The sequence below is a fragment of the Zeus faber genome (assembly GCF_960531495.2).
Source record: "Zeus faber genome assembly, chromosome: 3".
Lineage (NCBI taxonomy): Eukaryota > Metazoa > Chordata > Actinopteri > Zeiformes > Zeidae > Zeus > Zeus faber.
In genome coordinates this window covers 34039028-34052363 of record NC_137190.1, presented here as the reverse complement: position 1 = coordinate 34052363, position 13336 = coordinate 34039028, and the positions used below count along the sequence as shown (strand labels likewise).

The 13336-nt window shown below is 43.4% G+C and overlaps 2 protein-coding genes across 2 annotated transcripts; both read left to right on the top strand.

Annotated features, from left to right (window-relative positions):
* Positions 1 to 1562: 1562 nt before the first annotated feature.
* Positions 1563 to 3835, top strand: LOC307227683 (ATP synthase F(0) complex subunit C3, mitochondrial-like). The gene is made up of 5 exons (XM_079997084.1): positions 1563 to 1611; positions 2189 to 2262; positions 2674 to 2751; positions 2900 to 3099; positions 3428 to 3835. Exons 2-5 carry the CDS (start codon positions 2224 to 2226, stop codon positions 3540 to 3542), a joined length of 432 nt encoding a protein of 143 aa, XP_079853210.1. The 5' UTR covers positions 1563 to 1611; positions 2189 to 2223; the 3' UTR covers positions 3543 to 3835.
* A 643-nt stretch (positions 3836 to 4478) lies between these two features.
* Positions 4479 to 13102, top strand: nsun3 (NOP2/Sun RNA methyltransferase 3; the record flags this gene model as incomplete). Its single annotated transcript, XM_079997348.1, has 6 exons — positions 4479 to 4631; positions 5376 to 5479; positions 5917 to 6392; positions 7855 to 8009; positions 10828 to 10949; positions 12521 to 13102. The coding sequence occupies 6 exons, from the start codon at positions 4479 to 4481 to the stop codon at positions 12810 to 12812; spliced, it is 1302 nt and encodes a 433-aa protein (XP_079853474.1). The 3' UTR covers positions 12813 to 13102.
* Between the last annotated feature and the right edge of the window lie 234 nt (positions 13103 to 13336).

The following is a 13336-nucleotide window of genomic DNA, read 5'->3' as shown; positions in this document are numbered from 1 at the left end:
CCGGCTCCGCTTATTTATAAGGGACCGCGATTGACGTCAGGGGAGATTCGCCTCGGAGCGTCACGTCTTGTCTTATTATAGCGGTGCGTAACGGTAACATCATCATAAAGGAGAGGGGGGGGGGGGTGTCGGGAAGTGCTGCAGGGGCGGGCAGAGGAATCTCCCCGTCTGTACGATCCAAGACGTGTGTGTGTGTGTGCGTGTGTGTGTGTGTGTGCGTGCGTGTGTGTGTGTGTGCGTGTGTGTGTGTGTGTGTGTGCGTGTGCAAGAAGATAACCAGCGATTTGACACAAAATAACCTACTTCCATCTTCCATATCGGGTGTGAAAGGGACTGATATGGCAGGACGACGAACAATTTAAAAAACGTGCTTTCTGAGATAAAGACTTTCCATATTGAAAATATTCATGCGCGTATTGTATATCTTGCATATTGATAACTCTACATATTGATACAGTTTCTCGTGCTGGATATTGATTTCGTACTTGCGGCTCCAACGGGAAGCAGGTGAGGACGCTTTTACGCAAGACAGGCGAGTTGACCAGTGAATGGTGTAATGTTATGCTGCCACCTGGGGGGTATTTGTGTGTGTTACAACTGACTGTGACAGTGGCGGAGTCAATTTCTTTATTATTATTATTATTATTATTATTATTATTATTATTATAACTATTATTATAATTATTATTATTATTATTATTATTGTACCTTGGGAGAGGCGACACTACTGTCAAACACTTAAATGTGCCTTATTGCAAATGTAAGTAATAAACAGTATGGCGATGGCTGCCATATTTCATTAATTCATATATGAAGCATATATCACAAACGTGTGTATGGTATCGTGTCTGCACCAACTAACATATGATATACCGCTGTATTCTGCTAATATTTCTGAGTTAAAAATAGTTGAATATAGTTTACCCTCCCTACCCTACTTTTACTCTCACACACACACACACACACACACACACACACACACACACACACACACACACACACACACACACACACACAAAACTGTTCTACCAGGGCACTGGCATGACAAATACTTGTAATACTTTAAAAAAAAAGTACATTTAAGAGTATTTAAGGTTTTAAGAGTAGATTTACACTTTGGCTCAAGTAGAAAAGTCAATGTGGTGCTGATACTGTTACTAGAGTAATGAGGTGAAAGTGGGAGGGTATTTGTGCTTTTACTTTTACTCACGTTTCCGATGTACTTTCACCACTGATAATAAACACGGACGAAGGTTTCCGATACATCTTTAATGACGTCATAACGTGACGGGACGAGTCAAGCAGCCCGTAATGCCCACGCGACTTGAATGCTGCATTTTGTTCAGGGGGCGGGGGGGGGGTTCCATTAAAATGCATTTGACTTCACTGCCGCCAGTTAATACATGTCAGAACTAAAATAGAGTGCCTTTAAAAAACATGAAATGAAAAGACGATGGTGTATTGTATAAAGTGCACGTCATCGCTGATATTTGCTTACATTTGCTTCGATAAACGACATCTCCACCCGTCGTGGGTGATGGACGTTCCGAAAAACCGGAAGCGTCGGGAGTGTGCGGACGTGATATGTGTCCGACCTCTCCTCCAAGACCGGTAGGTGCTCGTCCGCTCAGGCTCCGCGGCGCCTTCTCGTTTTAGTGGCAGCAGCAGCGCGCCTTGTCACTGCCTGGTTCACACGGTGCTTAATGTGCGACGATTGACTTCTTTGAGCGCCACGTTGTATTTAACGGATTCGTTGTCTTGAGAGAATGCGGCTGTCCCGTGCAGTTCGAGCGTGACCTCGCGGCGCGCACTGCAGGGGGCTCCGCAGGTTGATAGTGACGCAAGACTCGCGAACGATCCGTCCGTAGCGAAAGAATCCGCTCGAATCAATCGAGAGTCTGAATCGTTTTGACACCATCAAATTATTCTGCGGAGGGTTCCGTTCACAGCCCGCAGCCGAACCGGCTCGGACTCGTCCCCCCTCGCCCACCGCGCGTTAAAGCGGCTGAATGAACTCCGATCGAAGAGTCAGAAAATCGAGCTCGACCCTGTTGCCCAGAGTGACTCGTCCAGAGCGGAATGTGACAAACGGGTCGAACCTTTAAATCGCGTACAGGTGGGGATCGCTCTGGGCGCATGTAAAGTGGAGCTGTGCTCATCTCTCGTCTTTCCCCGCCCCGCCCCGCAGGCTAAGATCGACTTGAACCCACATACCTCATCAGGATGTACGCCTGCGCTAAATTTGCCTCCACGGCTTCGCTGGTGAGTGCCAATTAATGTGTTGAATGTCACTGTGATGCTCCGGGTTCAAATAAGCTTGTTCAACGATTCCTGTGGGGGCTTGACTCATTTCTAGACTCATTTACATTTTTTTAATAAATGCAAAGATTTGGCCATATATTTCGCCCCCCCCCCCCCCCCCTCCCAAGAAAACAAAAAAAACAACATAATTATAATAAGAACAAGAACAATTTTACAACGAGAACAACATTATTATTAGGCTTTCAGCGCTACCGGCCTGAATCCCGAATGATAATTAGTGATACATTAGTGATAATAAATAACCAGACAATTCCTGGGCAAATTGTGAGTTCATCAGCAGTGGGCAGCATTCGTCGACGCGCCCGGGGACCTGGCCTCTGCTGCTTCCGTAAGCACCTTTCCCTCTTACAGGTGCGAGCTGGATCACGTACGCTGTACAGACCACTCTCTGCAGCAGTGGTGTCAGGGCGAGGTACCAACAGGGTAGAGGTGAGTGTTGATGAGCAATATGGAAGTTTTGAAGAGCATTTGACTGTATGTTATCTTTGACTCTATATCGTCTCTGCCTTTCCTTTAAGTGTTCTTGCCCCTCATTATTTGTTTTAAAGCTAACACGTAGTCTTTGCCATCATCCCAGGCCACTTCCATCCTGGCACCGCAAAGTGCCCTCGCTTCCCAGGTGCAGGTGGCGCTGCGGGGGCTCCAGACTAGCGCTGTGAGCCGTGACATTGACACTGCCGCAAAGTTTATCGGCGCAGGCGCAGCCACCGTGGGAGTGGCTGGATCCGGTGCCGGCATCGGAACAGTGTTTGGAAGCCTTATCATTGGATATGCCAGGTAAATTGTAAACGCCATCTTTTCAATGCTGTACCTTGCATTTGCAGAGGAAGCTGGTAAAGTGGTTCGGCACATGAGTAACCCTAACGTCATGAGTGACCCTAACCCTAATGTCACGAGTAACCCGGACCCTAACCCTAGTGTCATGAGTGACCCTAACCTTTGTGTCATGATAGCCCTTGCCCTCATTTCTATTTCAAAGGCCAATTCCACCTCCTACTTTCCCCCTCAACACCCAAATAGATCAATAAATGAATAAATTGCATTAAAATCCTATAACCATTTTTAATACCACACTCCCCTGTCTGTTTTCTTTTTCTCTCTGAAGGAACCCCTCCCTGAAACAGCAGCTATTCTCATATGCCATTTTGGGATTTGCCCTCTCTGAAGCCATGGGTCTCTTCTGCTTAATGGTGGCTTTCCTGATCCTGTTCGCCATGTAACCAGTCAGATTTTTACTCTTTCAAAAAGCCCACATCGGCTCACTGTGGCAGCCAGAACGGCGGTTTGTTAAAACTCGTGCAAGTTAACCAAGGTGAAATTCCTCTTCATGAGTGTTGTTATTTTCTTAGATGATTGTGAACCCACCGATTTGTCTGTATTTAACAATGGTACATCCATTACAACCGTTTCTAGTCATCCATGGGTTTGCAATAAGTGTTGTTTTTTTATTATTATTTCAAAGAACATGTACCCAAAACACAATAAAATGTATTTTATTTGTCCTCTGAAAGTATTTCCTTTTTGGTGTTTGGTGTTTTTTTTTTTCTTAATTTGATTTGCTATTACATTGCTAGAAAGGGTAAAGTACAGAGGATGACTTGCCCCACGCCTTTTGATTGCTGTAAGACACACAAATTAGTCCGTAAAAGGGTATTCCCGCCACAGCTAAGGGAGGAATGCCAAGATTGGGCACAAGCAAGAAGTGAAAGGCAGCCGTGGTGAATTCGATAAAGCAGCGTAGCTAGTTGTGGTCAGTAAACTGTCGTTATGACATGCCAGGTCTTTCTACTCTGAGAGGTCAATACTGGAGGTGAGTTTCATTTCGTAGGTTTTAAATGTATGTTTAATACAACACAAGACAATTATATAATGATGGAAACCGGAATCGCGATTGTGGCACCGCCCCTTGCGGCCTCCTGCGCGGGCACCTCATGTCCATCGCGCACATTTTAGTACTTTTAGTATTTTCGAGCTTGTTGTGTGGAATCGCCGGGTGTCATGACATTTCACGGCCTATATGACCGTATCGTCGAGTGCCGTGGGAATCCCGGCGGAACCTTTCTCAATGAGTAGCGTAGCAAGGGGGACGTATTTGACGGACGCGCACACGGAGGACGTCACCGTCACAGAATTGTCGCGTTGACAGGAAGCTGCGGATGTTCGGACGTTTCGCTCCAGTAAGCGCGGCACGCACCGGCTTTTCTTTCGTCTTTGACGCGTCTGATGGACCGCGGAACTGTTTGCGGGGATGTTGCTCCAAACGCAGTTCAAACTATGTGCTGGGGCAGCGAGCACTTAAGAAAAAACCGGTAATGTGTACTTAAAGCACGTTTTAACATTTGATCCATAGAATGGACTAGTGACTTTCAAATACTTCGGGTACATGATTTGCCTTTTCCCCTTGTTACTAGTAGCATGGTTTTTTTTTTATTTACCTGTAGCAATGTATTTTCTTTACCCGTCATGAGAAACTACTGGTCAAAACAGCTTGTTGATAGTTTAAATAGTTTAATTTAATATGTTTCTAGTAAAAAATATAAGCGTTAGCCCCATAGGATTCAAGGAAAAGTACTAGTACCTAATACATTTTGACGAGTGAAACTTAAACACTTACTTTTAACTGTTGGAATAGCTAGTAACTAAAATATAAGGACTATTAATTTTGTGACTTGTTCGTCCAGTGGATTACATTTTAAAACGGCTTGCCATGCGTTTCTGTATCTAACCAAGGCGCTTTATGAATGGTTTCACAATATTTTGTCCGTCTTATAACAATTTATTCAGGGATTTGCCCACTTAATTTAGTTTAGTAATTTATAGGCTAGAACATTAGCAAATACTCAGAACAGCATCTAACTAAATACTATAGGCTGTATAGATATAATTAAATGCTGTGTATATATATATACTGTACTCAACTACACTTGAGTACAGTTCATTATTGAGAATATTGGGAATTATAATGTTTCTTATGCTTTAGCTTTGTCTCTTTATAGAGATGAGGATTTTTTTTATTTGGTTTGATCAAAAATTAAACACTCTTTTTGCAGCAGGGAGTCGAAAGGCAAACGGAAGAACGATCTCCTTGTCAACTGATATTGGACTGTTTTGACCGACAGTACACCAAGGAACTTGGAGACTTTTGGCCATCTGCAAGGTAAACACTGCTCAACATTTAATTTCCAGTGGTTATATCAACATGTTTATCTGCATACATGAACTCCTAACTTAACGACTGAGTTCTTTTGTCACGATTAGGTCGTTAAGCGAATTGGTCGATAAGCGAGGACCCGCCCCCTTACCGTTTTTCGGTCTTGGAGATTGTGAATGCTAGTGTAGTGAACACTGACAGACTGCGGGAACGAGACTGAGACTGAGAACAGTGATGCGCGATGAGATGCTTGACACTGACACACCGCAGCACGCACGCTGCAATATTGTACGCAACATACACACCAACTGGTCCAAGAGCTGGTTGTAATTCGGAACGGTCGTTAAACAGGCAGGTTGTTAAGTTAGGAGTTCCCGTACTTACATACAGTATGTATATGAACGATGTTTCTGAGCCCCCCCTACATGACTTATCCTGAGCAGAAGAGTGCTTCTGGAGCCCAAATCCTGGCAGTATGGGGTGATGCTGAACCGCTTCACCTCGCTGGAAGACATCAAAGACGTCCTCCAGTCGAAGGGATTCTCCAGCTTCCTGCCCCCACAAGCAACAGATGTCCCCGCGGTTCCTTGTCCGGGCTCCACGGCAGGCTGGGCTCACAAGCGGCCTCCTAAATCAGATGAGGACTCTGAGATTCAATCGGGCAGTCGGGAGCTTCCGTCGGAGACTCTCTCTCTGTCCCACCCACCCCCAACCGCTCTTCAATGCTACATCCACCCGTCTGCGCTGCGGTTCCCGTCGCAGGACCACTGGCCGGGCCGCTTAAAGCAGTACTACCTCCTGAATGCCGCGTCTTTGCTCCCAGTGCTGGCTCTCCAGGTACGGGACGGTGAAAAGGTCCTGGATCTCTGCTCTGCCCCTGGCGGAAAAGCCCTGGCCATAATGCAGACTGCCACACCAGGTAAACCACTGATGGTCAGGTTCGACAGCTATAAGTAGGTTTTGATCTAGACCTGATCCTGAGTGGTCAGTGTGGGGGGAAAAAATACAGTAAAACCCATCTTGTTCCTATTTCTCAAATAGAATATAAGTTTCACAAATCATAAATTGGGTTTGAAATGCAATATAGGCATTTTATTATAAGTGGTCTGTGTAGAAAGAAAAAAAAAAGTACAGTACAAAAAATTTGGAGCATTTTGATCGACCATGAAATCAGACTGCGAATTGGCTGCAACTTCACCCTCGTGATGTCTATGGAATATTTGTGCGATATTGAAGAAAACTGTGGATTTTCTCACTTTTTTTTTCCACAACTTGAAGAATTTTGTCTCAAATGTAGAAAGATGGTGAATATGTCGATCATTAAATTCTTATGACCCGAATCTAAGGTATGTTAGCATACATAGGTTATTGCAACTATTTGGATTTAAACAGGGTTCTTACCAGGTCCTTGAAGTGCTTCATCCTCAGATTTTAATACCTTGAAAATAGTGCTTGTGCTGAAGTGCTTGAAAAGTCCTTGAAAAAACGTGACCATTAAAAACCTGCAGGGTTAGGGTTAGGGTTGGTATGGTTGGAAATAGACACTTATAATAGTAGATAACAATGAACCCCCCCCATTTCTATCCTGCCACAGCTATCTGTCTGTCTCCCTATACCCCTCTCTATATCTGTGTCTCTCTATACCTGTCTCTCTCTCCATCTGTCTGTCTCTCAATCTGTCCCTTGATCTTTCTCTCTGTCTGTCTCTATACCTGTCTCACATTCTCTGTCTCTCTATTCCCCTCTCTCTCTATCTGTCTGTCTCTGTCTATCTCTATCTGTGTCTCTCTTTCTATCTGTATGTCTCGCTATACTGTCTGTCTGTCTTTTTTTCTGTTCCTTGCCTTTGGAGAGCTATTTTTCTCATTTGAAGCAAGAATCTCCCTATTTCCCAGTAGTCCTTCTGCTACTTATTCTGCATCTACTGCTGGTAATACTACTACTTCTTGTTATACTGCTATTACTTCTGCTTTTACTATTTTATAACATATTATCTTTCTGATACATCAACTATTTAAAAAAAACAAAAAAAAAACATTTTCAACCTAAAGCAAGCACACAGATTTTCTTCCGGAATTCTAACCCTTTATAGTTCTCTTCCATTCCCTTTACAATGGCTGTTCCCTGTCTACTTCAAAGTTAAGTTTAAAATCCTCCTGCTCACACAACAATGCCTCCCTGCTCCATTCAGACATACTTCTCCCCAACTCGTACTGCAACACCCAACCTCTTTCTACTTCTGGTCCATTCTTCCAGACCCCTGTTATCAAGCGAAAAACACCAGCATTTCAATTTAGTGTTATTATTATTTGACCGGTATGTGCTTCTGTGTTCCAGGACTTCTGAACAATCTTAATTTGCTGCCCTTTGCTTTGTCGTAGCGGTGCTCTGCTGCAATGAGCCAGACCCTCACAGAAGGGCTTGGCTGACTCGCACTCTGGACTCCTTCCTTCCACAGTCGCTGAGCGACAGGGTGGTCATATGTGATCAGGATGGCCGCCACTTCGGGCTGAGGGAGCCGAGGACCTACGACAAGGTGGGGAGAGATGCTCTGTCATGTTGTTGCCCCCCCCCCTTGTTTTTCTTGACAACGTGCACTTTCCCATAGTTCTTACCAGCTGTCATTGAAGTGCTTGAAATACTTGAATATCCTTCCTCAGAAATGTAAGTCCTGGAATACCTTGAAAATAGCCTCCTTTGTGCTGAAGTGCTTGGAATGTCCTTGAAGAAACAGCAATCATTGAAAACCTGTGATATTCCTCCTGGTTTTGTTATTCAAATCATAATGCAATAAAAAACATTCAGTGGGTTGTCTAGTAATTGCGAATGAAATTGGCCGATTAGAACATGCGGTTCGAGCGCCGGCTCCTCCTGGTAGAGTGCTGATTGGTCCTTGAGCAAGACACTTAACCCCTTAACTGCTCCCGGGCGCAGTTACTTGGCAGCGCACTGCTCCTAGATACGTCAGTTACTAGGATGGGTAAAATGCATTTTGTTGCCTCAGTACTTGTACTCTGTGCAATGACAATTAGTTGAATCTAATCTAATCTAAAAAATCGTCACTTAAGCTGCTTTCACACATGCACTTCGGACAATGTCCGGACTATGTCCATACCTGATTATCCAGACATTGTCTGGATTTACCCTTTCACACATGTAGCAAAAAAACGGATATTGTCCATGTCAGAGTTGTTTACACTTCCTGGAAATAATCTGTTTGGTTTAAAGGAGGGGCAGAGCCTGGGCAGAGCCTGAATGAGGCAGGATGTGACGCAATGACATGCAATGACAAGTTTTCCATAACACCCAAGATGACGGATGAGGTTACAGACTTATCAGTGGTTGGGCTTTTTTTGCGTTAATACTTCATTTATATGAATGTATCTGCAATATAAACGAGAGAGTGGAAAGGAATATTAAGGAAAGAAGAAAGGAGGTAGTAGTACTACGCGGTAGTAGGCTTGGGGGATCGTGCTAAATTTTAATCGCACTTCTGGTTCTATGCGCACGGGGGGGTTCGCGCGCGCATTGAACATCATTTAATGTTGCAAATGCATTCTCCCCATCCCAGACGTGCAGGATTTATTATTTACAAGTGAAGTATTGACACAAAAAAAGTCCCATAGCAACAGGGAGACGTGTGTCTCTACAGTCCCAAAGTGGAGACATACAGGTTTTTTTTTTTGTTTTGTTTTTTTAATGGAACGGGCGAGTCCCTTAACTCAGTTGTGTTTGAAAATGTCGTTTAATAAATGTAGGAAACAAACAAAAATAAAAAGCTGTCTGGAGGAGAAGTGGAAAAAAAAACTCCACTCCTATTCTTTAAATTACGTTTACATTTAAAATTTTCCATACAAATTGGAAACTCAGGAAACAAAATAAATCTTTCTCTATGAGATCATATTATGTTGCTATATAATCACAAGATCTGCATATAGAGTGGCACACAAGAGCGGGGGGGCGGGGTTGCGGAGTGCAGATCACGGGCGCCCCGGCGGGACGTCGCCTCCCAGTGATCAGCGCTCCGCTGTGCTGCTCCGTTTGAGTGCCTACCCATTTCAAAGTTTCTGTACGGGACTGTAGAGGGGGAAGTGAGATCTGGAGTAGTTTCTCAACAGCGCTGAGCAGAGAGGGCGAGAGCCTCCGCCCACTCTCTCCCTCTCCCCGCTCCAGTTCCAGAACACGGTAAACTGCACATACACCGTTTCAATCCTCTGAGTTTTCCTGACAGATAAAAACATAAAAAAAAATAGTTTGTCGTCAATGTCAATCGGAGCAGCTAAGCTCCATGCATGAACATCTGCACAAAGGTAAAATAACTGGCGCGTGATGGACGTCATCAACATGCGATACTCCCACCTGCTTGCTGTCAATGAGCTGGACAATCACCTGCTCCATTCACACATGGACTCAATTGGACATTACCTAGACTTTGTACTATGGTGCTGGGGTAATGTCCGGATCAAATGATTCGGACAGTTGCGTTCACACATACAGCTCATCCGGTTGCTGCTTGTCCAGATAATTTCAGGTTTACAGTGCATGTGTGAAAGCAGCATTATAATAGTGGATGACAATGAAATTAATAATAGATATATAGATGCAAAATATATATGCTAATAAAATTAATAAAGATTTTTACAAGATTATATTTTGATTAATAAAGATCACATTGAAAATTGATTATATTTATTATGTGTGAAGTCCTTGAAAACAAAAGAATAGTACTTGAAAGTGCTTGAATATAAAATATTATATATATATATATATATATATATATATATATATATATATATATATATATATATATATATATATAAATATATTAAAAAAAAAAAATAGTAATGCCTAAATGATCCCTAACTTGCAATTGGCTCTAATTTCCAACTGGTGGCAGTGTTTTTCTATAAACGGCACATCGGCAGTAGACTACTGTGTCCAAAACCTGGTTAGATTAGACAGGGCTAACATGCCTGCCAGTGAGCAATGGTAGAGGGTATTTGAGGTAGTGGAGAAATCCTGGAAAATTAATAGTATAGTAAGAGCTAAAAAAGATAAAAGTTCAAAGAAAAGCGGTTCTCGGGACGAAGATGTCTGAATTTGTGGTTAAATATGAGTAATCAAATTTCTTATAGGCCTCTTTTAGTCATCTGTCTACTTCATTGTGGCAGACCTTCCTTGTCTTTATCTTCGAGCAACAGTCCTCCACACTAAGATACTCCATACATCCTTTTATTTAATTCAATACACTTCTTGTCCTCGCATTTAGGTTGAATTGATATGAATATATCCTAAGGAATAAAAGCTGTATGTATTTTTTTCAACTGTACCCTCCTCCCGTCTTTGCATCCCAGGTTTTAGCAGACGTCCCCTGTTCCAATGACAGGAGCTGGCTCTACTCGTCCAGCAGCCAGCAGGGGGAACGCAGGCTGAGCGAGAGAACGAGGCTGCCTGGCCTTCAGGCTCAGCTGCTTAGGTAGGTTCCAAGTCCACAACTACAGCAGGAACCCCGTAGAGGTGGCACCACGGCCATCCCAGAGATGTCCGAAATAGTAATTTCAACGAAACCTTAATTACCGTATTGACTCGACTATAAGTGGCCCTGATTATGAGACGACGCCCCTTTTTCAAGACTCACTTTTGGCAAAATACTTTTTGGAGACCAAATTTTGTTTTCCATCCATCCATTATCTATACCGCTTATCCTCGTGGGGTCGCGTGGGGGCTGGAGCCAATCCCAGCTGTCTTAATAAAGAAAATCATTTTAGTTTAAAATAATAACACAGCTGCAGTTGTAAGGAATGTGTGAAGATTGATGAATGTAATGCGGAACTAGATTACACAAGCATAAGTTCCAGCCGGAAGCCATTAGCAACATGCTAAGTTTAGCTCAAGCTGCTTAGCGTCTGATTGAGTCAGTCACACTATGGCGAGTGCAAATGAGTCCAACACACAGGAGCTAGAAGATCCGCCTGCTTTTTTAAAATCAGCCGCATGGGAAAATTCTTGGTTCCTAGTGAACTACAAAAGCAAAATTTGAGCGAGTGGTGGATCAGAAGAGGACGGTGTGTCGGCATTCTACAGTTGTAGGGTACTGTATGTGTGCTGAAATAAATTGAAACACTCCTCCGAATGCACAAGTATTATTTTGTATTATTCTACCGTATATTGACATTTAAAAGTCTAGATCCCAAATATAAGACACCACTTTTTCAGATGTATTTCCAGAATAAAAAAATGTCTTATATTCCGGACAATACTGTAAAAACTGTCCCCGAATGGTTCCAGGCGGTTTATTTAGATTGCCAGACTCCCAAATACAATGCTACATCCAGATGCCAATGGCGTTATCATATCATGATGCGGAACTTCGAAACAGGCTCCCAAAAGAAAACAAAAATCTATAAAACAGGAGTCCACAAGGGACATGAAAATATTCCAGCACATTTTACAGTGCAATGTTTTTTAACCACCGTGCCAAAACCAAACAAAAAAATTGCTATGGAAATTAGCTGCAAGCTGCAATTAGTTGCAAGATCAAAAGTGCAAGGCTGCGCTATTTCATCCAATTCATCAATTCCAGACAGAATGGCAGCCCTGTGTTCATCAGAACAATTTCACTCTGAAAATGACAACTATTCGTAGTGATAAAAAGTTGGCTGTTTTTTGAGATTCGGTTCTTGGTGTGTGGCTCAGTAAAAAGAGTCATTTGATTTTTTTGACTCTTCATTTGTTTCACTTGGTTTAACACATGGTCAGCGACGGACGACTTTCAGAGAATTATTGTCAATTTCTCTCGCCCCCTCTTTTGTCGGAGTGACTCCCGATTCCTGAGTCATTTAAAAGAGTTGTTCGCAATTAATGGATCGTTCCCCATTCGTAGGCCATCAAAATAAGCCCAGTTAAACATGTTTCTGATGTTTTTTAGTGGTTAACACACTAGTGGTGTGCCATGGCAGGAAAAAGTTTCGGGAAATACTGCTGTAGTGCTTTCATGCTCAAACTACGTTTTTTTTTTTTAAATCTAAGTGTGTCGCCATGTTACAGATCTGCCCTGGCAGCAGTACGACCGGGCGGCGCCGTGGTCTACTCCACCTGCACCTTGTCCAGCGCCGAGAACTCTGCGGTGGTGGAGGCCGTTCTCCACACCTTCCCCGACGCAGAGCCTGAGGACCTCTGGGAAGACTTGGCCAAACCCCTGTCGGACCACTTTGCGGTGGTCCGAGATGTGGCAGTGGCGGCAGCATCTTACCGCCACAAGCCTGGACTCCTGGTGGTTCCCCAGCCAGGCAGGACCTGGGGCCCCATGTTCCTGTGTCGCATCAGAAGGAAAGGGTGAAGCTGAAAGTATGAAAATGGATAGATGTTCACTGAAAGACTGAATCATGAATGTGGAGTAGAGCGTGCGTGTGTGTGTGTGTGTGTGTGTGTGTGTGTGTGTGTGTGTGTGTGTGTGTGTGTGTGTGTGTGTGTGTGTGTGTGCGTGTGTGTGTGTGTGTGTGTGTGTGTGTGTGTGTGTGTGTGTGCGCGTGCGCGTGTGCGTGCATGCAGTGCCGCCATGTTGATGCAAGTATGATGTAATGCTGGATAACTACATCCAAATGTTAGGTTTAATGTCACTTGCTCTGCCAAGCCATTGTCTGCACTTTACAAAGCGAAATAAATGCATTGAGATTTTCATTTTGTTTTTTACAATGTATTTTCATCCCAAACTTTGCACTCTGAACACTAATAATGACAACCAAAGAAATGTCTTTACAAAAATAATGAAACAGTGTCATCTCATAAAAAGCGCACGGCTTCTCCGATTTTGAAATCACAGCTCCTTAAAAAAACAAAAAACAAACATTTATCTTCAACCTG